Below are 25,902 nucleotides of genomic sequence, written 5' to 3'. Positions count from 1 at the left end.
ACGAACCAAGGCCTTCAGCAACCAGGCGGTCAACCAAATGCTGCTACAAGGATATACTCAGCCCCTCCCTCCACACCCCACCTCCAGACAGCGGCTTGAGACATCACCCCATGCCAGCGAAGAGTACCTCATCACCCCATGTCAGGAGGAAGCAGCTCCAAAGACAGATCACCATCCCTCTACCCCTCCTGGACTTTTGGGACTAATGTAATCCCATACAATGCCTGCTTTATAAAAAACAAAAGAGGGGAATGTTATGAAAATGGTGCAGTCTTATCTTTGGTGTGATCTATGCCCTGACACCATCCTAGGCTCTAGCCCCCACCGCCATTGCTGGAAGCCAGGTAGCCACATGGCCCAACCAGTGTTAGTCCCACCCCCATCCTAATGGGATTCGCTGCTCCTACTTCCCTGCCTGCACTCTGGCAAAGTTTTAAAACAACCTGTTCCTGAACAAGTGGCTCTCTGCTCTGCTCTCTGCTCGCTCTCCTTTCCTAGCTATCTCTTCTCTCCTCTCTCTCTCTTACTCTTTTTCCTTCTTCACCCCTTCCCTCTGGCCTGCTGGGTTTTTCCCAATAAACCCTTTTCCTTAAAAATAAATAAATAAATAGGAAGAAAGAAAAAATGAAATATGCAACAACAAAGGAGAAAAACTTTAAATTACATTTATTCTGCTCCCAACCAATTCAGAGGTTTTACTCCTACATGTGAGAAAGGATCAATTTCAGTTCTTCAGATTCATAAAGTTCACCTCTGGGTATTATCTGTCACTTAATATTTGGTGAAGGTGAGCTTTAAATGTTGATTAATATTCTAATGTAGCTAGTGTCAGTTTATTTATATTCTATCATTCCAAAAACTATCTGAGGTACTTCAACTCATCACTCATTTTCCCTCTCCCTCACACCCCGTGCTCATGTAGTCACAGTGCCAAGGATTCTAACTGGAAATTCACCCAAGCTGGACAGTAGTCCCCCTTTACCTATAGTTTTGGCTGCTGCAGTTTCAGTTTCCTGTGGTCAACTGTGGTCCGTATTTTGAGGAAGACAACATATTTTTTATTATACTGTTATAATTCATCTATGATGTTAGTTACTGTCAATCACTTAATTTATCAAATTTATAAATGAAACATTATCATAGTTATGTATATAAAAGGAAAAAATGTATTTGTGTTTAGGGTTCAATAAAAGTACTATCTTTTTTTTGTTTAAAGATTTTATTTATTTATTTGAGAGGTAGAGTTACAGACAATGAAAGGGAGAGAGAGAAAGGTCTTCCTTCCATTGGGTCACTCCCCAGGTGGCTGGAACTGCACTGATCCGAAGCCAGGAGCCAGGAGCTTCTTCCGGGTCTCCCATGCAGGTGCAGGGGCCCATACACTTGAGCCATCTTCTACTGCTTTCCCAAGCCATAGCAGAGAGCTGGATTGGAAGAGGGGTAGCCAGGACTAGAATTGGTACTCATATGGGATGCTGGCACCACAGGCGGAGGATTAGCCTACTGTGCCATAAAGCCGGCCCCAAAAGTATTATCTAGTTTCAGGAATCCAATGGGCCCAGGAACATATTCTTTGTGGACAACACAGACTATTCTGCCACTAACCCAAGTAACAATTATCTTTTGATGAATTATTAAAAACTTTGACTATAATTAACTTTACTGCATTCTTATGCAAGTATTCAGAATGATCTTAAACCAATAATGAGAATATAAACAGTAACAATAACTATGCCGCCATTTTTAAAAGATTATTTATTTGAAAGGCAGAAAAAGAGAGAGAGAGAGAGAGAGGTGTCAATCTCCCATCTGATGGTTCACTCCCAAAAGAACCACAATGGCTGCAACTGGGCCGATCCGAAGCCAGGAGCCAGGAGCTTCTTGGGGTCTCCCACATGGGTACAGGGGCCAAAGGACTTGGGCCATCTTCTACTGCTTTCCTAGGCCATAGTAGAGAGCTGGATGGGAAGTGGGGCAGCCAAGACTCGAACTGGCACCCATATGGGATGCCAGCACTGCAGGCAGCACTATGCCACAGTGCCGGTCTCTGCGTAGCTATTTATACTTAGTTTGGGGGCCGGCGCTGTGGTTTAGCAGGTAATGGCTGCTCTACTTCCAATCCAGCTCTCTGCTATGGTCTGGGAAAGCAGCAGAACATGGCCCAAGTCTTTGGGCCCCCGCACCCATGTGGGAGACCCAGAAGAAGCTTCGGCTTGGCACAGCTCTGCTGTTGCAGCCATCTGAGGAGTGAACCAGTAGATGGAAGACCTCTCTCTCCCTGCCTCTGCCTCTCTGTAACTCTGCCTTTCAAATAAATAAATCTATCTTAAAAAAAAAAATATATATATATATATAATATAAAATACTTAGTATGAACTATTTTCAGGTATTATCTAAAAGCGAATTCTGACAACTCTACAAATAAGGGTACAAATATTGCATCCCAATTTACAGACAAAGAAACAAAAGTCTAGGTTTGCTAAGCTGACCAATGCTATTGGCTAGAATACAGAACTAGGAACTGAGTCAGGATAACCTGAACCTGACTTTAGATGGCCACTCTTAATTATTCTGCTTACTGCCTTCTAAACCTGAATATGCGATTTGTCTGTTAAAACGCCTCAGTGACTTTCTATTGCCCCAAATCTTAAACCTACCTTTTGTGGCTTTTTAATATCTGGATCCTAGTTACTATCTGTTGGGTCGTCTCTCCACTACACCCTGTGAAACTGCTGATCATTTCCTCAAGCTTCGTCTGGGAACATGCTGTTCCCTCTAATCTTTACCACCACACCTGAGATGCCGCACCCACCCAGCCCCAGCCATTCGCCCCTTAGATAATATCTGAGTAAGAAACCCAGAATACTGGGATGAGACATCCTTTGTGTCACTCACAGCACAGCAATGTTCTTTCTTCTATAATTCTTATACAACTTTATTGTAATGTTTACTAACAGTTTATTTCCTCCAGTGAAACTGCAGACTCATTCATATCAGTGACAAGTTTATCTTATTCATAGGCATTTCCATGAGACCTAGCATGCGGCTTGCACAGAGAAAGCATTCAAAGGGCATTTCTGAATGAATAAACAATGGCCCATGAAACAAAAGGCAATTCTGCTTTTGGGCTGGAAGTTCTTCCAAGTAAAACCCTACTATGACAGCTGTCTACTTCAACTATAATTACAAGTTGTGGAGTCATAATCTGAAATCTGTAATTCTGCAAATCCAAAATTTTTGAGTGCCCACATGAATCTACGCACAGATTCGAAAATCCAAAACATTCCAAAATCTGAAAGACTTGTCATTCCAGGCATTTCAGGTAAGAGGTACTGTATTAGGTTGAAGCATATGAAATTGCCTATTTGTGGGTCAAAAACTGTCTAACAGCAGCAATTTTAATATAAACAACCCTAATATGTTACTAATCTTGTAATTCAGGAAATCTTTTTTTTAATTTATTTATCAGAAAGGCAGATTTACACAGAGAGGCAGAGGCAGAGAGGGAGAGAGAGAGGTCTTTCATCCACTTATTCACACCCAAGATGGCCACAACAGCTGGAGCTGCACCGATCTGGAGCCAGGAGTCAGGTGTTTCTTCCAGGTCTCCCATTTGGTCGCAGGGACCCAAGGACTTAGACATCTTCTACTGTTTTCCCAGGCCATGGCAGAGAGCTGGATTGGAAGTGGAGCAGCCAGGACTTGAACTGGCATCCATATGGGATGCTGGCACTGCAGGTGGCAGCTTTACCTGCTACACCACAGCACCAGCCCCTTCAGGAAATCTTGAGAACCCCTAGACAGATATGACTTATAGAAATTCAACATAGGGGCCGGCGCCGCGGCTCACTAGGCTAATCCTCCGCCTAGCGGCGCCGGCACACCGGGTTCTAGTCCCGGTTGGGGCGCCGGATTCTGTCCCGGTTACCCCTCTTCCAGGCCAGCTCTCTGCTGTGGCCCGGGAGTGCAGTGGGGGATGGCCCAGGTGCTTGGGCCCTGCACCCCATGGGAGACCAGGAAAAGCACCTGGCTCCTGGCTCCTGCCATCGGATCAGCGCGGTGCGCCGGCCGCGGCGGCCATTGGAGGGTGAACCAACGGCAAAGGAAGACCTTTCTCTCTGTCTCTCTCTCTCACTGTCCACTCTGCCTGTCAAAAAAAAAAAAAAAAAAAAAAAAAAAGAAATTCAACATAGGAATAAAGGCTTCTCAGAGACAGGATATAAGGACTTAAAAATTTACCTTCACAAATCATAAAGGACCATACTATACTAACTATTATCTGGGAGCAAATTACCCAGTTCTAGAATCCCCTCACAACCTATTTTCTTGCAGAACCAAGTAAGAATACTCAGTTGTGGCCGGCACCGAGGCTCACTAGGCTAATCCTCCACCTTGGGGCACCAGCACACCGGGTTCTAGTCCTGGTTGGGGCGCCGGATTCTGTCCCGGTTGCCCCTCTTCCAGGCCAGCTCTCTGCTGTGGCCCGGGAGTGCAGTGGAGGATGGCCCAAGTGCTTGCACCCGCATGGGAGACCAGGAGAAGCTCCTGGCTTCGGATCAGCGCGGTGTGCCGACCGCAGCGTGCTGGTCACGGTGGCCATTGGAGGGTGAACCAACAGCAAAAGGAAGACCTTTCTCTCTGTCTCTGTCTCTCACTGTCCACTCTGCCTGTCAAAAAAAAAAAAAAAAGAAAAGGAAAAAAAAAAGAAAAAAAAAGAAAAAAAAAAGAATACTTGGTTGTAAAGTGGTGGAATCATGGCCTATGTTGGGATGCAGATTGAAACATACGAGCCATTGTTGGTATTCACAAGGGATTGGTCCTTGGAACCCTAGGTCCAAAATCCTTGGATTTTTCAAGTCTTTTTATAAAATGGCATAGTATCTGTAAATAACCTCCCACATGCATGTCTGCTTGCTTGCCTGCTTGTTTTTTTTAATTCAAAAGGCAGAGACGAAGAGAAAGAGAGATCTTCAATATGCTGGCTCATTCCCCGAATGTTCAGAATAGCTGGGAATGGCGTAGGTTGAAACGAGGAGCCTGGAAGTCAATCCAGGTTTCCCATATGGATGGAGGGATCTTGTACTTGGCTCACCAACTAATGCCTCTCAGGGTGCACATTAACAAGAAACTAGATTGGATGCACAGGAACTGGCCAGTCTCTGCAATATGGAATGCTGCTATTCCAAGTGGCTACTTGAACACTGTGTCAAATATCACCCCCAATTCTTAGGAATGAACTTAACAAAAAAGGTGTAAGACCCACACGACAGCAACTCTAAAGTCCTAAGTAGATGAAAACAAATTAAAAAAGAGCAAAAGCATATTCTTATATGTGTAGATAGTTAATAATGATGAACTTATATCCTCAATTAATATGTAAATTAAATGCAACTGAAATTAGAACTCCTAAAAGACCTTAAAGGGTAGTGGTCGTAGTGAGACTGGATAATTAATTTTAAGGAAGATTAAATTTGCAATGACAGTCATTAAGGAGGGGCCAATTCTGTGGTGTAGTGGGTTGGGCATCCACAGGATGCCGGCATACCATATAGGCACTGATGCGAGTCCTGGCTGCTCTTCTTCTGATCCAGTTCCCTGATGGAGAGCCAGGAAAGCAGTGGAGGATGGCCTGAGTGCTTGGGCCCCTGCACCTGCGTAGGGGACCCAGAGGAGGCTCCTGGCTTTGGATCAGCTCCTGCCATTGCGGACATTTGGGGAGTGAACTAACGGATGGAGGACTTCTCTTTCTGTCTCTCCCTTTCTCTGTGACTATGCCCTCTCAAGTAAATAAATAAATCTTTTAAAAAAAAAATAGTCACTAAGGCATGAAGTGGGAAAACAGTGCAAAAACAAACAAACAAACAAACAAAACCTGTATTATCAGATATCAGAACATACTAAAAGCCTCTTTAATCAAAATAATATTGAAGGGACTGGGGCTTTGGCATAGCAGGTAAAGCCACCGCCTGCAGTGCTGGTATCCCATATGGGTGCCGATTCTAGTCCAAGCTGCTCCACTTCCCATCCGGCTCTCTGCTATGGCCTAGGAAAGCAGTAGAAGATGGCCCAAGTCCTTGGGCAACCTGCACCTGGGTGAGAGACCTGGAAGAAGCTCCTCGCTTTTGCCTTTGGATCAGCATAGCTCCAGCCATTGCAGCCACCTGGAGAGTGAACCAATGAATGGAAGATTCTCTCTGCCTCTGCCTCTCTGTAACTCTGCCTTTCATATAAATAAATAAATCTTTAAAAAATAGTATTAGAATAGGAATATACAAGCAAATCAATACTAGAACAATCCAGCAGTTGATCTCAGTACATAAGAGAATTTAAGCTATGACAAAGGTGGTAGTAATACCTTACAGGAAAGGGGAGCCACACAACTGGTTATCTGGAAAAAAAGGGTAACTGGACTACTATTTATGCCATGCACAAAAATGAATTTCTTGTGGATTAAACACATAAAAATTTACACACAATAAAGATTTTACAAAAAATCTTAGAAACTACATTTACAAAATCTAGAGATAAAGGAGAACTTAACTAAGACATAATATTTTACATAAAAACTGAAAATGTTTTGTATGGCATGAAACCATAAACTCAATAAAAAACTTACAGCTTAAAATTTTTATAATGTAGATGCAAAGGATTAATAATGTAGAGAGAGTTCTTAGAAACTGACATCACAGGGGCCAGCACTGTGGCACAGTAGGTTAATCCTCTGCCTGTGGCCCCAGCATCCCATATGGGTGCTGGTTCTAGTCCTGGCTGCTGCTCTTCTGATCCAGCTCTCTGCTATGGCCTGGGAAAGCAGTAGAAGATGGCCCAAGTCCTTGGAGACCTGCGTGGGAGACCCGGAAGAAGCTCTTGACTCGTGCTTTTGGATTGGCCCAGCTGCAGCCGCTGTGGCCATTTGGGGAGTAAACCAGCAGATGTAAGACCTCTCTCTCTCTGCCTTTCAAAAAAAATAAATCTTTAAAAAACAAACACATATACCCCAAATAGGGGCCAGTGCTGTGGCACAGCAGGTAAAGCTACCGCCTACAGTGCTGGCATTCCATATGGGTGCTGGTTGAAGTCTTGACTGCTCCACCTCTGATTCAACTTTGCTATGGCCTGGGAAAGCAGCAGAAGATAGCCCAAGTCTTTGGGCCCCTGCCCCAACGTGGGAGACCTGGAAGAAGCTCCTGGCTCCTGGCTTCGGATTGGTGCAGCTCTGGCCATTGTGGCTATCTGGGGAATGAACCAGCGGATGAAAGACCTTTCTCTCTCCCTCCTTCCCTCTCCCCCCACTGCCTCTCTGTAACTCTGCCCTTTCAAATAAATAAATAAAACTTAAAAAAAAATACATAATAGAAAAACAAAGTAATATGAAAAAGTACATCACAGAAGAGCAAATCATTAAAATTTACTGACAGAGTGCTACAAACTGAAGACATGCTGGAACCCCTTATGTCCACTGATAAAAAAAAAATGAAAACCAGTGACAACTAACACTGCTTTGAATAGGGGTCAACAGGTGCCTTGCTGATGGAACTTAAGGGTGGTGGAAGAATGAACTGTCACACGCTTTTAGAGAAATAAACTAGAATTAAGTAATTAAAAAAATACAGAGCACATATTTCATGCATTTCATAGGTATAATTCTAAGATAATCATATTTCCCTTCCTCCCCCCTTTCCGTCCTCGATCCCCTTCCTTTTTTAATTTTTGAAAAAACACAATTTCAGTTCACTCTATAATCATTGGCTTAATGCACCACTAACCATAATATTCAAGAAGTAAAAAGTAGAAAGACCACAGTTCTACAGAAGTGTAAACAAGGGCTAAAAACAACATTCAATTCACAAGAAGTAATTAAACACAGAACTCCAATACGCAGTTTAAAAAATGTGTTACCCTTTGATTGACCAATCAAACTCCTCACTACTCCAAACTTCATAAAACTGTAAGATGTAGATCATTTGAAGGGATATTTAGTAAAACACTATAAAACAATATCCCTAGAAGCCTGTGGAAAATGTAACCAAAAGGTAAGTTTAATTTGATGCAAAACATTTTTGAAATCCATGCATTCACAAGCGTCTTCAAAACATTCAATGCAAAGTGCATACTATGAAACATTTATGCATGAATTTAAAAATATGGCTTATATATTTAATGGAATACTTAGTAATTAAAAAATAAAATAAAAAAAGCAAGCTACTGATACATTCCCAAAACGGATGGGTTAAAGACATCAGATACAAACAAGCACATACTATATGACTGTTTATTAATTTAAGATCAGAACTTGTGGCCGGCGCTGCGGCTCACTAGGCTAATCCTCCGCCTTGCGGCGCCGGCACACAGGGTTCTAGTCCCGGTTGGGGCACCGGATTCTGTCCCGGTTGCCCCTCTTCCAGGCCAGCTCTCTGCTGTGGCCAGGGAGTGCAGTGGAGGATGGCCCAAGTGTTTGGGCCCTGCACCCCATGGGAGACCAGGAGAAGTACCTGGCTCCTGCAAAAAAAAAAAATCAGAACTTGTAAGGAGAGAAAAGTCAGAATAGTGATTACTTCAAGCATGCAAGAGGAACAGTTATCTCTAAACACAGACAAGAACAGCTTTTTTAGGGTAATGGCTGTGTTCATGCTCTTGCCGGCAGCGTGTTTTGCATATAAAATATCATGGAATTGTATATTTTAAACAATGTAAAAAGTAGTTCCTTCTCTCAAAAAAAGTTTCAAAGAAAGTTAGACTTACCATTACATACAATCAGTATTATTTGAGAAAGACAAAAAAGCAAAACCAGCATACACAGAGTATCACTATTTTGAAAAAAGCATTCCCAATATAAGACAGCTAGGTAATTTGTATTCTCTGATCACTAATTGGCAATTTCAACTGAGACACATCCATTTAAAAACTTTTTAAGGTTCTAACCATATGCATAAGTTTGATGCGAAATATAAAATGCACATCACTAATATATATTAGTCATCAGTCAAATATCCTTGTTAAAGATGGTCTCTTATACATATGAGGCTCTTTTTCTAGAAAGTGAGGTCACCATTTTCATGGAACCAACAAACAATACAATCAGTAACAGACACTTCATGTCTTTAAATTATCTTTATGCACAGCCTTGCCAAAATATGTATTTAAAGTAATAAACTCTACTCAGTTTTTTTGTGTATGTGCCAACTGTTGAAATCCTTACTTAGTATAGTGTTGGTTTTCTGTGTACAAAGTTAACTGAAATGAAACTTAATGGAGAATGAGACTGGCAAGGGGAGAGGGAGGAAGAGGAAGAGGAGGCGGAGGAGGAGTGGGAGCATGGGTATGGTGGGAATAACTATATTCCTAAAGTTGTACTTAAGAAATTTGTATTCCTTAAAAAATAATTATTATTAATAATAATAAAGTAATAAACTCAAAAGAAATCATTTTTGGAAAACATTTCAAAACACTGCAAAAGCAGACCTAGAAAACATCACCAACCCAAAAGACTCACCAACAAAAGAAAATAATCAACTAATTGTACCTTTTGCTAGACAGACATGTTACATAACTTCACTCTTCAATGCTGCTATTCATGCTATGGGTACAATGCTCTTCCCGTCCTTCCTGGTACAGGGAGGTCTGTTCGAGTCCATCTTCAATGTTATACTCCTGATGAAGACTATCCAGCTTACCCAGGCTGATTTAATCATGTCTTTAGTGGATTCCCATTGTGACAGTTAAATGCTTTTGTATTTGACTTCCTGGCAACAGCATTATAGTCATAATATGCACTCAAAACACTGGCTAAACAATTATATCAATATATTGGAGGGAATAAAAATATTCTTTTTTTTAAAGAAAATATTTACTCATTTATTTGAAAGTCAGAATTACAGAGGGAAAGAGAGAGAGAAAAGAGAAAGATCTTCCATCCACTGGTTCACTGGCCAGACAACAGCATCGGCCAGGTGGAAGCCAGGAGCTTCCTCCAGGCTTCCTGTGTCGGTGGCAGGGCCCAAATACTCAGGCCATCCTCTGCTGCTTTTCCCAGGCCATTAGCATTGGATTGGAAGTGGAGCAGCCAGGACCCAAACTGGTGCCCACAATGGGATGCTGGCATCACAGGCAGCGGCTCTACCTGCTACATCACAACATTGACCCCAGGATGTTACTATTACTTCTTCTTCTTTTTTTAAGATTTATTTATTTATTTGAAAGGCAGAGTTAGAAAGAGGCAGAGGCAAGGAGAGAAAGATAGGTCTTCCATCCACTGGTTCACTCCCCAGACGGCTGCAACAGCTGGAGCTATGCCAATCCCAAGCCAGGAGCCAGGAGCCAGGAGCCAGGAGCCAGGAGCCAGGAGCTTCTTCCAGATGTCCCACGCGGGTACAGAGGCCCAAGCACTCAGGCCATCAACTGCTTTCCCAGGCCATAGCAAGAAGCTGGATTAGAAGTGAAGCAGCCAGGAATGAAACCAGTGCCCGTATGGGATGCCAGGACTGCAGGTGGCAGCTTTTACCCACTACGCAACAGCGCCAGCCCCAGAATGCTATTTTTTGAAACAAAAAATAGCTGTCTAGAAGTAACATCATGAGAAAGAAGCACCTTAAGGTGTTTTGTTTTAATTTATACTAACAGCTTCATAGAGATATGGCCTTTTGTCACACAAAAAAATTCTTAGAACTCAGGTTGGCAATTGTATACCGAGAGGAACTGTTTCCTAGAGATAAGCACTAAAAATTTGAGAAAACTAAAGCAAAAATCAAGAACACTAAAATGAAGGCAGAGAACACTGCCTAACCTTGCAGAAAATTACTTTAAATCCTTATATGCTGGAGGCTGGCACCATGGCTCACTTGGTTAATCCTCCACCTGCGGCACCGGCATCCCATATGGGTGCTGGGTTCTAGTCCCAGTTGCTCCTCTTCCAGTCCAGCTCTCTGCTGTGGCCAGGGAAGGCAGTGGAGGATGGCCCAAGTGCTTGGGCCCTGCACCCGTGTGGGAGACCAGGAGGAAGCACCTGGCTCCTGGCTTTGGATCGGCGCAGCGCCAGCCATAGCGGCCATTTGGGGAGTGAACCAACGGAAGGAAGACATTTCTCTCTCTCTCTCTAACTCTACCTGTCCAAAAAAAAAAAAATCCTTATTTATATGCTTGCACAAGGAATAATTTTTCTTTTCCTGAAAAAACTTTGAAGAATGCCTGAAATGGAGAAGGGGATACTATAAAATGAGAAATTTTTTCACTTTAGCTGAGTGAGCTAAAAGGAAATATAGTTTTTTTTTTTTTTTTTTTTTTTGACAGGCAGAGTGGACAGTGAGAGAGAGAGAGACAAAGAGAAAGGTCTTCCTTTGCCGTTGGTTCACCTTCTAATGGCCACCATGCTGCGGCCGACTCACCGCGCTGATCCGAAGCCAGGAGCCAGGTGCTTATCCTGGTCTCCCATGGGGTGCAGGGCCCAAGCACTTGGGCAATCCTCCAATGCACTCCCTGGCCACAGCAGAGAGCTGGCCTGGAAGAGGGGCAACCGGGACAGAATCCGGCACCCCGACCGGGACTAGAACCCGGTTTGCCGGCGCCGCAAGGTGGAGGATTAGCCTAGTGAGCCACGGCACCGGCCCAAAAGGAAATATAGTTTAAAACTACAGAATTATTTTCTTTTTAAGTGCAGAAACTAGAAGTAGGGTTTCCAGGGTCAGCACTGGGGTGTAGTGAGCAGTCACAGCCTGAGATGCTGGCATCCCATATGGGTGCCAGTTTGTGTCCCAGCTCCTCCATTTTTCGTCCAGCTCCATGCAAAGGACCTGGGAAATCAGTGGAAGATGGCCCAGGTGTTTGGGCCTCTACTACCCTCATGGGAAACCTGGAGCAAACTCCTGGTTCCTGGCTTCATGCTGGCCCAGTGCTGGCACTGCGACCACCAGGAGAGTGAACCAGCAGATTGAAGACCTCTCTATTTCTCCCTCACCCTCTCTCTGTAACTAGGACTTTCAAATAAATAAATAAATCTTAAAAAAAAAAAAAAAAAAGCAGTCAGCACTGTGGTGTAGCAGGTAAAGCCCATCCCATATGGGCACAGGTTCAAGACCCAGCTATTCCACTTCCGATCCAGCTCTCTGGTATGGCCTGGGAAAGCAGTAGAAGATGGCCCAAGTGCTTGGAGCCCTGCTCCCGCATGGGAGACTGGGCTTCTTAGCGCCTGCCTGCTGGCTTCAGACTGGCCCTGCTTTGTCTATTGCAGCCATTTAGGGATTGAACAAGCAGATGGAAGAACTCTCTCTCTGCCTCTCTGTAACTCTGCCTTTCAAATAAATATATAAATAAGTCTTAAAAAAGAAAAAAGTCAGGCTTCCCTACTAAGAGCATATTTCTATGAAGTATGAGAAGTACTAAAAAAATAAAAAAACAAATTTTCACACACTGCATAACATACTGATCTAACATAGCTACACAATGGGACAGAGGACAGCTTTCGCCTCTGAAAAAACTTTGTCTTCTCATTTGTGTCAACTCAAGAAAGTGTATCTTTGAGCTAGAAGTGTAATTGTTCTTCTACTGGATAAAGGAAGTAAGAACATTCTTGGAAGTCAAATAACCACAAAGATCTTTTCATTACAAGTTTCTAAATGGATTAGCGCTGAAGGTAAATGATCATCTTCTTACCTTTGTGATGAGAATCCGGTATTTTTCAACAAGGTGGTCATTGTTGTGGCAGCCTGCTAGCAGCTGCCAGACCTCTCCTCGAAGAGCTTCAGGGACGCCACTTCTTACCAAGGACGATAACTGCTTTGGTCTTACACTCAAGTTCAGATGCCTAAAAATAAAGTCATACCGTTTGGTCATAAGTGATTCTCTTGTGTTACTTTTATGAAAATAAGATTACATGATTTTTTAAAAGTTGACAGGGTAACATACTAATAAAGAAAGTGCTATTGAATTAGATGTGGCTGACACAACATTAAGAGATTGGGTGAAACAAAGAACTAAAGTTTACACAGATTCTGCAAACCACTCCCTAAGCATCTTTAAGTTATTACTCAAATTAAAAAAACAAAACCACAGATAATGCCTTATGGTTGTAGTTTTTCTAAGAGAAAAATTCTAGTTAGTGGACACACAGTCAAAGAGAAAGGCTTGGCCTTCCATCAAAATCAACAAGTGAATTGTATATTTATATGTTCTAAGTTAAAATATTTCAAGTCTGTTTTCAGCATGTTTTATTACATCTTCTTTCATGTAACTTTGCTGAAGGTCTATAGGGGTTAAAAACCTTTCCACTAAACTACTGTAACATTAAAGCAAGTCATTAAAGTCTCTAGGCTTCATTCATCACATCTATAAATGGGGGAGGGGGGGATAAAATTTACCTTGTAACTGGAATACATTTACAAAGTGCTTTTGCATACAGTTTCTCATTTGATCCTAACACAAACCATCTGAGATATTTATAGTTTTACAGATGGAGAAAGTAGTTTGGGGAGGTCAATTAAAAACATGGGTCATTTTCAAACTCTTAAAACAAATAAATGCTTCATTTATTATATAACAGCTGGTCTGTGATTGAAAGCCAACATTACTGAGTTAATAATACAGGATCCTGATACAGAAAATGCCTATGCTTGTCAGACAAAATCAAGTTACTGATACAATATCACCACTATCTAATTATAAAAAGTCTGAGACTTTTCTCCAAATGTTCTCAGAACTCCACATGAATAATGCACAGCACATTTAAAAGTGATTAATTCCATGATATTGGTATTTTAATATAATAGCGAAATAATATAATTTTCTCTTCACTTAGATTAAAAAAAAATAACAGTTGGAAAGCTGCCAGCAAAAGAATAAAAGTAGTTCTATTACTTAATTCAAGGATGGGTACATTGTGGCCTCTGAGCCAAATCCAGCCCATCACTTATTTTTAATAAGCAGACTTTTACTGAAACAAAGCCATGCTTATTTGTTTATGTATTTTCTATAGCTGCTTTTGTATTACAACAAAACTTAAATAGCTGCAGTAGATTATTATCAGTTTGCAAAGCCTGGAATATTTATAGAAAGAATTTGCAAATCTTAGCTTACTTTATATTAGTAAAATTACTTTTAAAAATTCTGTCATTGATATAGTATTAACTTTATTCAACTTAGAATATTATCTTTTTTTTTTTTTGGACAGGTAGAGTTATAGACAGTGAGAGAGAGACAGAGAGAAAGGTCTTCCTTCCTGTTGGTTCACTCCCCAAATGGCCGCTATGGCTGGCGCTGCGCCGATCCAAAGCCAGGAGCCAGGTGCTTCCTCCTGGTCTCCCATGCGGGTGCAGGGCCCAAACACTTGGGCCATCCTCCACTGCCTTCCCTGGCCACAGCAGAGAGCTGGACTGGAAGAGGAGCAACTGGGACTAGAACCCAGCACCCATATGGGATGCCGGTGCCGCAGGTGGAGGATTAACCAAGTGAGCCATGGTGCCAGCCCAGCACATTATCTTACACTGACATTAGTCTGTGAGTCAGGTTCCTCAGTTATAAAAATGGACACAAGTTCCTAAGATTTTTATAGGTCAAACAGGTCACAGTCCCCAACATACGGCAAACTCATTAGTTCTTATTGTAATCACCACATCCATGACAAACATTGTTTTATTCTACAATAATCCAGAATGGTAGTTATACAGACTTCTATTTTTTAAATGAAAAAACAGTCTCAGAAGAGTTTAGTGAATGCCCAAGCCCAAGCCCATACAATTTAGAAACAGGAGAGAGAGAATTTGAAGACAGGTCTACCGGGTTCTACAATTTTATGATCTTAGCATGCTTCCTCTCTGTAGAATACAATATAACAATAGAAAAAAGTATTGATAAAATGAATTGATGAAGAGAAACTATGACACTGTATCTGAACACATGACTAAAATAAGTAAAAACAAACTCTCTTTAAACAGATGGAAACTGTTATTTGAGAGTAGGAAGACATAATTACAAATAAATAACAAAGTTTGAAAATGAAACAAATTCCAAGCCACTGTATAAAATGCTGGTGAATTCATTCTAATAAAATCTCATCCTAGCGCTGGCATGGCAGGTAAAGCTGCCACCTGCTGTGCCAGTATCCCATATGGGCACTGGCTTTAGTCCCAGCCACTCCACTTCTGATCCAGCTCTCTGCTATGGCCTGGGAAAGCAGTAGAAGATGGCCAAGTCCTTGTGCCCCTGCACCCATATGAGAGACCCAGAAGAAGCTCCTGGCTCCTGGCTGCGGATGGCCCATCTCTAGCTGTAGTAGCCATTTGGGAAGTGAACCAGCATATGGAAGACTTCTCTCTGCCTTGACTTCTCTGTAACTGCCTTTCAAATAAATATATCTTTTTAAAAAAATCTTAGAGTCTAAATGCTGTATCTGGATGATTTTTTTTAAAAGATGTATTTATTTATCTGAAAGGCAGAGTTGCAGAGAGGCAGAGGCAGAGAGAGAAAGAGTGGTCTTCCTTCACTCCTCAAATGACTGCAATGGTCGGAACTGTGCTGATCAGAAGCCAGGAGCCACGAGCTTCTTCCAGTCTCCCACATGGGTGCAGGGGCCCAAGGACTTGGCCATCTTCTACTGCTTTCCCAGGCTATAGCAGAGAGCTGGATCAGAAGTCCAACAGCCAGGTCTCAAACTGGCACCCATATGGGATACTGGCACTGCAGACGGTGGCTTTACCCGCTCTGCCACAGCACTGGCTCCTGGATGATTTAAAAAAAAAAAAATTTTTTTTTTTGACAGGTAGAGTTACAGACAGTGAGAGACAAAGACAGAGAGAAAGGTCCTGCCTCCGTTGGTTCACTCCCTAAACAGCCGCCACGGCTGGCGCTGCACCGATCTGAAGTCAGCAGCCAGGTGCTTCTTCCTGGTCTCCTATGCAGGTGCAGGGGCCCAAGCACTTGGGGCATCCTCCACAGCCTTCCCAGGCCATAGCAGAGAGCTGGACTGGAAGAGTAGCAACTGGGACTAGAACCTGGTGCCTACATGGGATGCCGGTGCCGCAGGTGGAGGATTAACCAAGTGAGCCACAGCGCCAGCCCCTCCTGGATAATTTTTAAATACTATTATGTAACCATGCGAAGACTCAATTCCATTTTAGAGCAAAAACCTCCTTATAGCAGCCCAAACACCCTGAACTGACTGAACTGAAAATATAGCTGTGAGCAGAGTATACGGAGTTTTGTCTCCTGATTGTAAAGAAGTATGAAAAATATATAAGAATTTATATATAAGTTCCTTTGGGGGCTTCTGCAGAATCTCTTTATTAAAACCTGTGTGTAAAGACAAACCAGGCTTTGGTTTGATTTTTCTCTCCTGTAGAGAGCTGACATTTTCCAATGTGGAGAAGGATTTGCTGAAAGTGTTAGAGCAGTGTGAGAATGCTAGAGCAGATGATGCTTACATGTAGTCCTACCCCTCAAGGGTATGAATAATTTTTGAAACACTAAGTCAGCTTTACTAGGAATAGAATGAAAGACTTCAATAGTTAAAATTTCTGAGAAAAATCAAACCTCAAAATAATAGGCCCACAGGGAGCTTATGTGACAACCCCAAGATCCAGAATGTGGGAAATAGAGCAGAGTTAGATAATTTTCAAGTTTGGCTTTTGTTCAGCAAATACCAACACCCTACCTCAGGTACTGGCTTACCACAGCACCTCTGCTTATGACAATGAGCATCTAAAGGTAATACATTCTTTTTAGACAACCCACAGGATATTGCTGCTTCTTTTTTATTGCACCCACACAGAAACACAGAGTGTAAAATACTGTTTCAGTACTAGTTATAGCATAACTTCACATTGGACAACACATTAAGGACAGATTCCACATGAGGAGTAAGTACACAGTGACTCCTGTTGTTGACTTAACAATTTGACACTCTTGTTTATGGCGTCAGTAATCTCCCTAGGCTCTAGCAGGATATTGCTTCTTCACACTCTTGTCAAGTTACTTCATAAGCTGGTAAGAAATTCCCACATTTACATTTGTTAGAAGGAAAAGTGACAGAGCAGGTAATATACAGCATGCTCATTCTACTCTGCAATTTTAGAACTTATTACAGATAAGGAAAAAATCCTACCTGGGGTCTATATTGTGGACTCTGAATTTAACTGATTATTGTGTACTACTTTAACTATTATTACCTTACACAGGCAATGGTTTCTAACCTTGTCAAATGTAAAGGAACTCTTTCCTTACTTACTCTGTCCAAGAATTTCAAATTCAAATAAATATTTCCTTCAGCAATGAGAATTAGTTTTCTAATATTCTGAAAATTGAGTTGAGATCACCATTATTATTCTTATAAACCTCTTGAATTAGAGAGATTCTGAAATCTGAATCTTATCTGCAGGTTCTTCTACTAGGTTCCAAAATCCAAACTCTAGTTAGGGAGGGTTCTCTTCCCATGAGAACTATCTGATTAGAACTTGTTCCAGAATCCAACACTCTAGTTAGGGAGGGTTTCCCTCCCATGAGAACTCTTCTATTTGAACTTGTTCCAGAATCCAACACTCTATAGTTAGGGAGGGTCCCCCTCCCATGAGAACTATCCAATTAGAACTTGTTCCAGAATCTAACACTCTAGTTAGGGAGGATTCCCTTCCCATGAGAACTATCCGATTAGAACTTACCATTTGGACAGCAGTTCTCCCCACGTTTCAAGAATTTTTTCAGCACATTCTTTGGATACATCACCAAATCCACTCAAGAGAGGTTCATCGTTATCTTTAATAAACAAAACACACAATAAAGGATAACAGAGATGGCTACGCTAGGTAAAAGGTGATGGGAACATAAGTCAAATCTGAAAGCCTCTTTTGGGAACATAAGCTCATAATATCTCCCTTGGTACTTAAACATAAATACAAAGAAAATAAAAATGGTCCTGTGTAGACTATTGTAACTTCTTTAATTCTTTTCCACTTTTCATACAGGTTCATATTATGTCAATTACAGAAAAGAATAATTTAATTATAAAATTACAGGGCTCAAAATATCTGTGTTCTCTTTCCTTTTCCAAATAGCTTTCTGCATGAAAATATTTAGCAAACTTACTTGTCACAGTTAAAAAAATTCAAACCACCTAAGTATCCAACAATAAGACCCAATGAATTACGATACATGTATATAACATAAACCTACGTGGACACTTATGGTTACCTAATGATACAGCAAAATACTACATAATATATGGAAAGTTAAATCTTCACTGTGATGTAATATATGCTACAAAATAAAAGACAAGAATAAACTACATGAAGATTTTAACAATTATTGCCTCTGATGATAGAATTATGATTGACATTCTCTTGTTCTTAAGTTTGTATGGCCTCATAAATTTTCTATGATGGTATATTTAAATTTATAATAAAGCACATAATTATTTAAATGGACTAAAACAAATAATTTCAAATTCCAACCAAGAAATGTAAATTCAAGTAAGAATTTAAGAGATGAGTGGCCAGTGCTGTGGTATAGCAAGTAAAGCCACCACCTGCAGTGCTGGCATCCCATATGGGTGCTGGTTTGAGTTCTAGCTGCTCCGCTTCCAATCAGCTCTCTGCTATGGCCTGGGAAAGCAGTAGAAGATGGCCAAAGTGCTTGGGCCCCTGTACCCACATGAGTGACCCAGAAAAAGCTCCTGGCTCTTGGCTTCAGATCAGTTCAGCCCTGGCCGTTGAGGCCTTATGGGGAGTCAATTAGCGGATGGAAGACTTTTCTCTCTCTGCCTCTGCCTCTCTGTAACTCTTTCAAGTAAATAAATTAAAAAAAATCTTAAAAAAATATAAAAAGGAATTTAAGAGATGAAGACAGTGAGAAAAGTGACACTGAAAAAGGCATGAAAAGAATTGAAAAGCACAAAGACAACTGAAAAAATAGAGATTAAGATATCTACTTGATTCTCTTTTGTTGGGCAATTGGGGAGTTTTCAACATTTTTGCTATATAGAGCATCAGGATGAATATATCTCACTGCTTTCATTGGGTAAATGCCCAGAAGTAGACTTCCGGCGTGAAGTAAATGCACTTTAAGAGATTCTTAAATTTTCTCACAAGCTGTCTTCCAAAACTGTTCTACTAATTTACATTTCCATTAATTAGATACAACAGTACTTTTCCTGTGTCTTCATTAGTGCTGTTTCTAGGTTTTGTTTACTTTTGATGTTTTGGCTTCATCTGCCTAGATTAAGTTTGCATGCTTACTCTTAAGATGATTGTATCATGAATCTGCATCCCTACTGGAGATCGTGATTATCTGACAGTACTGATTTTAAAGACTCAGAGGTCAATGATACCTATTGCTAAGCTTCTTTACATTAAAATGCTCTGGGCATTATCATCAGTTTTGATGGTGTGACAGGAATGAAAACAGGCTGAATGTAAGTAAAAGACCTCTGTATACATAAGAATAAAGTAAAGAATATATCACATACAACACTTTGTGGGAAGATGGCTGTAAGAAAAATGTACTAAAATTTACAAAGGATGACAAGTTGTTCAAAAAGAGTAGGAAGATCTATCTTCCAAAATTCTCTTCTACTGTTTTGGATGACTTCAGAAAATCTGGATAATAATTTGAAATCTATGTTTAGAACCCCATCTGCCTAAGGTATGGCTTAGGGTAGGAGAAAGCAGGCAATCTTGGTTTCAGAATTTGCTTCTGAACACCCACCCTTTCCTGACAAGTGTCCAGGATAAGGAGCCTCTCCAGAGAATTGTTTCTTGTTTCCCTTGTTTGTAAACTGAGTTAGAATTAAAGGATAGCATGGCTGTAGAATTTCCTTTAATCCCAGTTCTTTAGCTCTTTTTAACCATCTTACCAGTATCTCCTGAGTGCCTACCAAGAGACTATGCATTGGGGTACATACCACATAAACAACGGGGGACAAAAGCAGATATTTAATATGTGGTGGGCAGGTGCTTCCTGCAGAAAGCCTGTATGCTAGGGTTTCCTGATTCTAACAGTCTACCAGTTCCCATCAATTCTTATTTCTCCCTAATTGAAAACTAGGAAATCGCCTCGAAAATTAAATCCATGCCTGCCACACTGAGACAGATGTCAGTCCTGACGCTCTCCTCCTTTACCTGGAGCACAATTTCTTTGTAACCATTAGATATTCTTCAAAGTCTATTAATACTAGAGCTTCTTTCTCAATTTGCGGTTCTTTTGTTTTTATTGCTGGGTTTAGGGAGGCGTTATATAAAATTTTATCCATTCCATCATCTTAACCATGTTAACCTAGAAGAGGAACTGCAAGTCCCGAGAGCTACTAGTTACATAGCAGATGATCTCAAACTAAGTCCACTTTTCCTATACCTAACATGACTTAAAAACAGTTCCACAGGGGCACTTAAAACTGCATGGCTGACTTCACAAACAACACATGAGTTTTCTCTGCACTTCAAAATTCTTCATGAGAGTTAAATTAAGAGATGATGACAGACAACAGCTCAGACTGTGAACTCATAAATCTAGATTCAAATCCTGCCTCTGTCAATTCAAGTTCTATGACCTTGGGCAAATTCACTTTCTGAGATTCTATTTCTTCATGATGGTAATAATAACATCATAAACCCCAATTTTCAGGACTGTGAGGACTCTGTAGGACAAACAAAGCACCTGCCCACCACATATTAAATACCTACTCATTTGTGGCTGTAAATAACACTAATAGGGGCCAGCACTGTGCTGCAGTAGGTTAAGCCTTGGTCCGCAGCACCAGCATCCTGTATGGGTGCTGGTCTGTGCCCCGGTTGCTCCTCTTCCAATCCAGCTCTCTGCTATGGCCTGGGAAAGCAGCAGAGGACAGCCCAAGTGCTTGGGCCCCTGCACCCATGTGGGAGACCTGGAAGAAGCTCCAGGCTCCAGGCTTCAGATCGGGTTAGTTCTGGCCATTGTGACCATTTTGGGAGTGAACCAGTGGAGGGAAGATGTCTCTCTATCGCTCAAAAGAAAGGAAAGAAAGCTCTTCTTTAAAACAACAGCACTAATAAATGATCCTAAGGTGATTAATTGCAAGAACAGTAAGAGTTACTCTTACCTGAAAAACTGTACACATACTCATGGATATGTTTCTTTTAGTCAGGCAATCACTCCTGCTACCTTTATGCCTTTAATAGGATTTCTTAGCCAGGAAAGAGCAGATCAGCCAATATTTCACTAATATATACTTGTACTTTAAAGTCTCAGTTCACAGACTACTTTTTGGGATACCCTGCCACATTTCCAACAATAAAAAATAGTTCTCCTCTAATGAATTTCCAGAATAGTTGCTACTCATCTCATAGAGATACATGTTTCATATGGCCTTATGTCACAATCTTCTTTTTTTCAATAAAAATTCAAGCTCTGGTATGAAATTATAAATCAGAAAGTGACTTTCAAACATTCAATTTTCCTGTATTCCTTTCTTTCAATTCTCACTTCTACAGAGGACTCTTAATAGAAACAAATTAACTCAATAAACACAGCTATCTTGATTCTTCATCAGTGTGAAAACACAACAACCTACAGATGTGTATCTTCATATATAAGAGTTATTCGGAAGGTTCGTAAAAATACGATTAAAGTGCTGGCTGGCACTGTGGCACGTGGGTAAAGCTGCTACCTGAGACACTGGCATCCCATCTGAGCACCAGTCCCAGTCCCAGCTGCTCTACTTCTGATCCAGCTCCCTGCTAATAATGGCCTGGGAAAAGCAGTGGAAGATGGGATACTATCCACACAGGAGACACAGATGAGGCTTTTGGCTCCTGGCTTTGGCCTGGCCTAGCTCCAGTCATTATGACCATTTTGAGAGTGAACAAGCAGATGGAAGATCTGTTAATTCTTTCAAGTAAGTAAGTCTTTAAAAAGAAAAGGATTAAAAGGTTATTTTGGTACAAATTATAAGACTCACACTTTCATAATACTTTCATGTGCTTTTTGAAGGCCTCTTGTATGCATGTATTTCAAAATTTGTACCAAAATAAACTTAACTTTTAACTCCACGTCCATGAACTTCCTGAAGCATTCTTGTCTATATCTGCAGTAGGAGTCATATGCCGAAGCCGCATTTGACAAGTTAACATGCATCTGAAAGTGACTCAGCTGAGAATCTGAACACTGACCAAAGTAAAGCTGCACTAAAAATGTTCTATCATTCCAAGCAGGCACTAACTTGATTTCTTAAATTACAAATCTCATTTTTCTGATTTGATTACAAGTATCTTAAAGTCCAATGTTAACCATCTTTTAATCTCTCAAAACTCCTTGCATATAGTAGCCTGTCATATAAGTATTCACTAAACATATTCCAAATGCCATGTCACATATCAGTCACATGATAAAATCTTAAAAGTCTACACTGTCCCCCAACCCCTAATATACATTAAGTTCTTCCCGCGATTTACCTTCCTCTTCATCATCTTCTGGAGGAGAAGGGATCATTGAACTCTGAGACCCAGACTGTGGCAGGCGAACTGCAGGACTGGCTGTGGTTTTCCTCCTCTCTCTCTCTGATTCACTTTCCAGGCACACAACTTCATATAAAGTGTCTGCATTACTCTTCCTCTCCTTTTGCTTTATCTTGAGAAGGAAAAATATCATACAGAAAAATTATTTTTCATCAAGCACCATTTCTGACTTCAGACAGATATGAGAATAAATAGGGTTTCTTTGAGTCTAAACTAAATGTAACCTTTTCTAAAGAGAAAAGCATGTGTTTCGATTTTAAAATCTTTAGGAAAATAGAGCTTTTATTGAGCAGCACTCCAGCTTTGCAATTTTATTTGTTCTCAAACTGTATAATCCAATACTCAACTATCAATATGTAGTCAGTAAAAAGCTGACTGTTCTGTATATTTCAAGTTACTTTATGGTACACTTTCAGGTTTCATTCATAAAACTACAAAGTATTTCTAAAACAGAAAGCTTAGGGACTAAAAATTCTCTTACTTCCCTTTTTTTTTTTTCTTCCCCATTCTTTTTGCTTATTTAAAACAGTGTAGAGAAGGGCACAGATTTGGCCTAGCAGCTAAGTCAATGCTTGGGAAATCCAAATCCTGTATCAGAGTGCCTAGATTTGAATACTGGCTCCACTTTTGATTCTAGGCTTCCTGCTAACGCATACTTTGGGAGTCAACAGGCAATGGCTCAAGTACTTGAGTCTCTGCCACTCACATGGAAGATCTGGATTGAGTTCCTGGTTCCCAGCTTTGGACAGGTAGGGAGTACATCAGCAAATGGGAGTGCATGCTCTCTTTCAAATACAGTTAATTAACTTTAACAACAGTTAGCATACTTTTTCTTCCACAACTTGGGGCAGAGGGTAGGGCTGCATTAGTGGAGGGGAGAGGTGAATGGCAGAGAAGATATCCATAAAACCTACAAAGTTCTGCTAACTCCAACGCTTTCTACGTTAGGTTTATTTTGATTCAAACACACAATGCCTTAAAATGGCCTAAAGTAAAAACTAAGAACAAGGAATAGAAAATTTTATCAGTAAAATAAATATTTAAAGTACATTAACATTTCTTATTATGGCCAGTTTAAAAAGGAGGGAAAAAAGGTAGAGTGAAATAGAGAGCAGGAGGAAAAGGCATGGAGAAAACTAGAGAGGTAGCTACACCAAAGTGAAAAATGCTCATTAAAGCAGAAACACAGAAAAGGAGAAGCAAGTAAGAAGTTCACTAGCTGCAGAAATATCACAGCAGTTTTGGTGTTGCAATGTTCACTTGGTTTCTTAAAAAAAAAAAAAAAAAAAAAAAAAAAAAAGAATACAATTCTGGAAGAAAGGCCAAAGATAATGGCAACATGTCATTTCAGTATCACCCTGAAGCACGGTTTTATACAGGAGTCAGAAAACATTTCTGAAAAGAGCCAAAGAGTAAATATTTTAGGCTACGTGGGCCAGTAAACTCTTGTCACAACTACTCAACTCTGACAGTATAGTGCAAAAGTAGCCATGCACAGTGAGTCAGTGCGGCTGTTACAATAACATTTTACAAAAACAACTGTTCAACTGTCAGGTCAGATTTGATTCACAGGCTGCACTATGTCAGTTTGGCTTAACATGACCACCTAAGGATTATTTAATTTTCTAGATAAATATGCCATATTTTACTTATTTACTATTAATTAAGGACTCAGACTCTGAAGTTACATATTAACCTGTAGATCTGGGTCCAGAAGATATGCAAATAATTGCTGTGCAACAGAAAAGATAACCCAAAGGTTACCTATAGACAATAACTGGCTTTATTTCTAGCCAGTCTTCAGACCCTAGCAGTCTTCTTCTATTGTATTTTTAAAGGAAGGATCACAGAAACCCAATCTCCTCAGTTTTACTTTCTTTTTGGTTCCTTCATTACCTAATGAATTGAATTAACATCTGTGACATATGTTCATTCTAAATTTGTAATAATTATGACTTTTAATTTTAAAAAATTATACTTTATTTATTTATTTTTTCTATTTTTTGACAGGCAGAGTGGACAGTGAGAGAGAGAGACAGAGAGAAAGGTCTTCCTTTGCCGTTGGTTCACCCTCCAATGGCTGCCACGGCCAGTGCGCTGTGCCCAGCGCACCGCGCTGATCTGAAGCCAGGAGCCAGGTGCTTCTCCTGGTCTCCCATGGGGTGCAGGGCCCAAGCACCTGGGCCATCCTCCACTGCACTCCCTGGCCACAGCAGAGAGCTGGCCTGGAAGAGGGGCAACTGGGACAGAATCCGGCACCCCGACCGGGACTAGAACCCAGTGTGCCGGTGCTGCAAGGCGGAGGATTAGCCTATTGAGCCGCGGCACCAGCGTAAAAAAAAATTATACTCTCATACGGAACATGATTTAAATTTTGCGTTTTTATAAATTTCTCTTTGAAACATTAGTTAACTGCTATCTAGAACTGTTCCAACATCCATGATAGTTCTTCATCTTTCAGAAAGAATCAGAGAAACTATACCCACTGCATTACTTAGAAACTCAGTTTTCTGAGTCATAGTGGTCACAGCAACACTGCCTTGTGAAATCAGATACATGAAGAGCCAAGGACTCCGTATGAAAAATGCTGTTATCTTGTTGCAGTTGGGTAACAATAGGAGAGTCCTTCAACAAGCTTTGGAAACAGACAATGAAAATTACAAATTTTGGCATAAAAACTTCTGAAATGAGTGCATACTTTTTCATAACATGCATTTTCTATGAATTTTTTGAAGACTTCTCATACACAGGAATCCATCATTTCTGTGTATATGTCAGTGCTCTATTGTGAAAAAGCTTTTTAAATTATTATAATATATAATTGTTATACATATTAAGTTATTATTTAAATAAAGTGTCATTGTTACATGTAATATATAAATAATTTTAATTTTAAATATTCTGATAATACAAAAAAGCAAAGAAATGAATGGAAAGATGGCATATTATTTCTAGATAACATGACTTACCCACATACATATACCAGTGCTTTTTATCAAAAGCTAGACAATTTAAATCTAAAGTCCATACAAAAGATAAACAAGATAGACTCCAAGAAAACCCACAGAAACAATATTTGGGGAGGGAAAACAGCTCTACTGGGGCTGGTGCTATGGCATAGCAGGTAAAGCTGCCACCTATGATGCCAGCATCTCATATGGGCACCAGTTCAAGTCCAAGCTGCTGTACTTCTGATCTACTTCTCTACTACTGTGAATCTCCTGGCTCCTGACTTCTGTGTGATCCAGCTGTGTCCACCTGGGGAGTGAATTAGTGGATGGAAGATCTCTCTATGTAACTCTGTCCTTCAAATAAATAATACAGTAAAACTTTAAAAAAAGAAATAAAATGGCTCTATAAGAGTGATTAAAAGAAAGTCTACATAATTAAAAACAGTGTAACACTGATGCAAAAAAAAGAACATAAAAACCAGAAGGAG

The 25,902-nt window shown here is 40.6% G+C and overlaps 1 protein-coding gene across 18 annotated transcripts in view; it reads right to left on the bottom strand.

The window, feature by feature from the left end:
• The window catches only part of RABGAP1 (RAB GTPase activating protein 1), a 190,091-nt gene that overhangs the window by 79,900 nt on the left and 84,289 nt on the right, over positions 1-25,902 (bottom strand). For 14 of the 18 annotated variants that reach the window (XM_008273353.5, XM_089302284.1, XM_008273352.5 and 11 more), the window contains 3 exons: positions 22,401-22,575; positions 17,640-17,733; positions 12,646-12,796 (listed from right to left, as the gene is read on the bottom strand). In XM_008273353.5, the coding sequence (XP_008271575.1) occupies positions 12,646-12,796; positions 17,640-17,733; positions 22,401-22,575 (420 nt within the window). Of the gene's footprint in view, positions 1-1,200; positions 1,425-12,645; positions 12,797-17,639; positions 17,734-22,400; positions 22,576-25,902 lie in introns of those variants that run through there. The other 4 variants (XM_089302268.1, XM_089302267.1, XM_089302270.1 and 1 more) reach the window with 1 other exon arrangement.

The sequence above is a fragment of the Oryctolagus cuniculus genome, chromosome 1, assembly GCF_051225735.1.
Source record: "Oryctolagus cuniculus isolate XC-2025 breed Fujian yellow rabbit chromosome 1, ASM5122573v1, whole genome shotgun sequence".
In the NCBI taxonomy this organism is placed as follows: Eukaryota; Metazoa; Chordata; class Mammalia; order Lagomorpha; family Leporidae; genus Oryctolagus; species Oryctolagus cuniculus.
The sequence above is the reverse complement of the archived record's forward strand: the minus strand, read 5'-3'. Positions and strand labels throughout refer to the sequence as shown.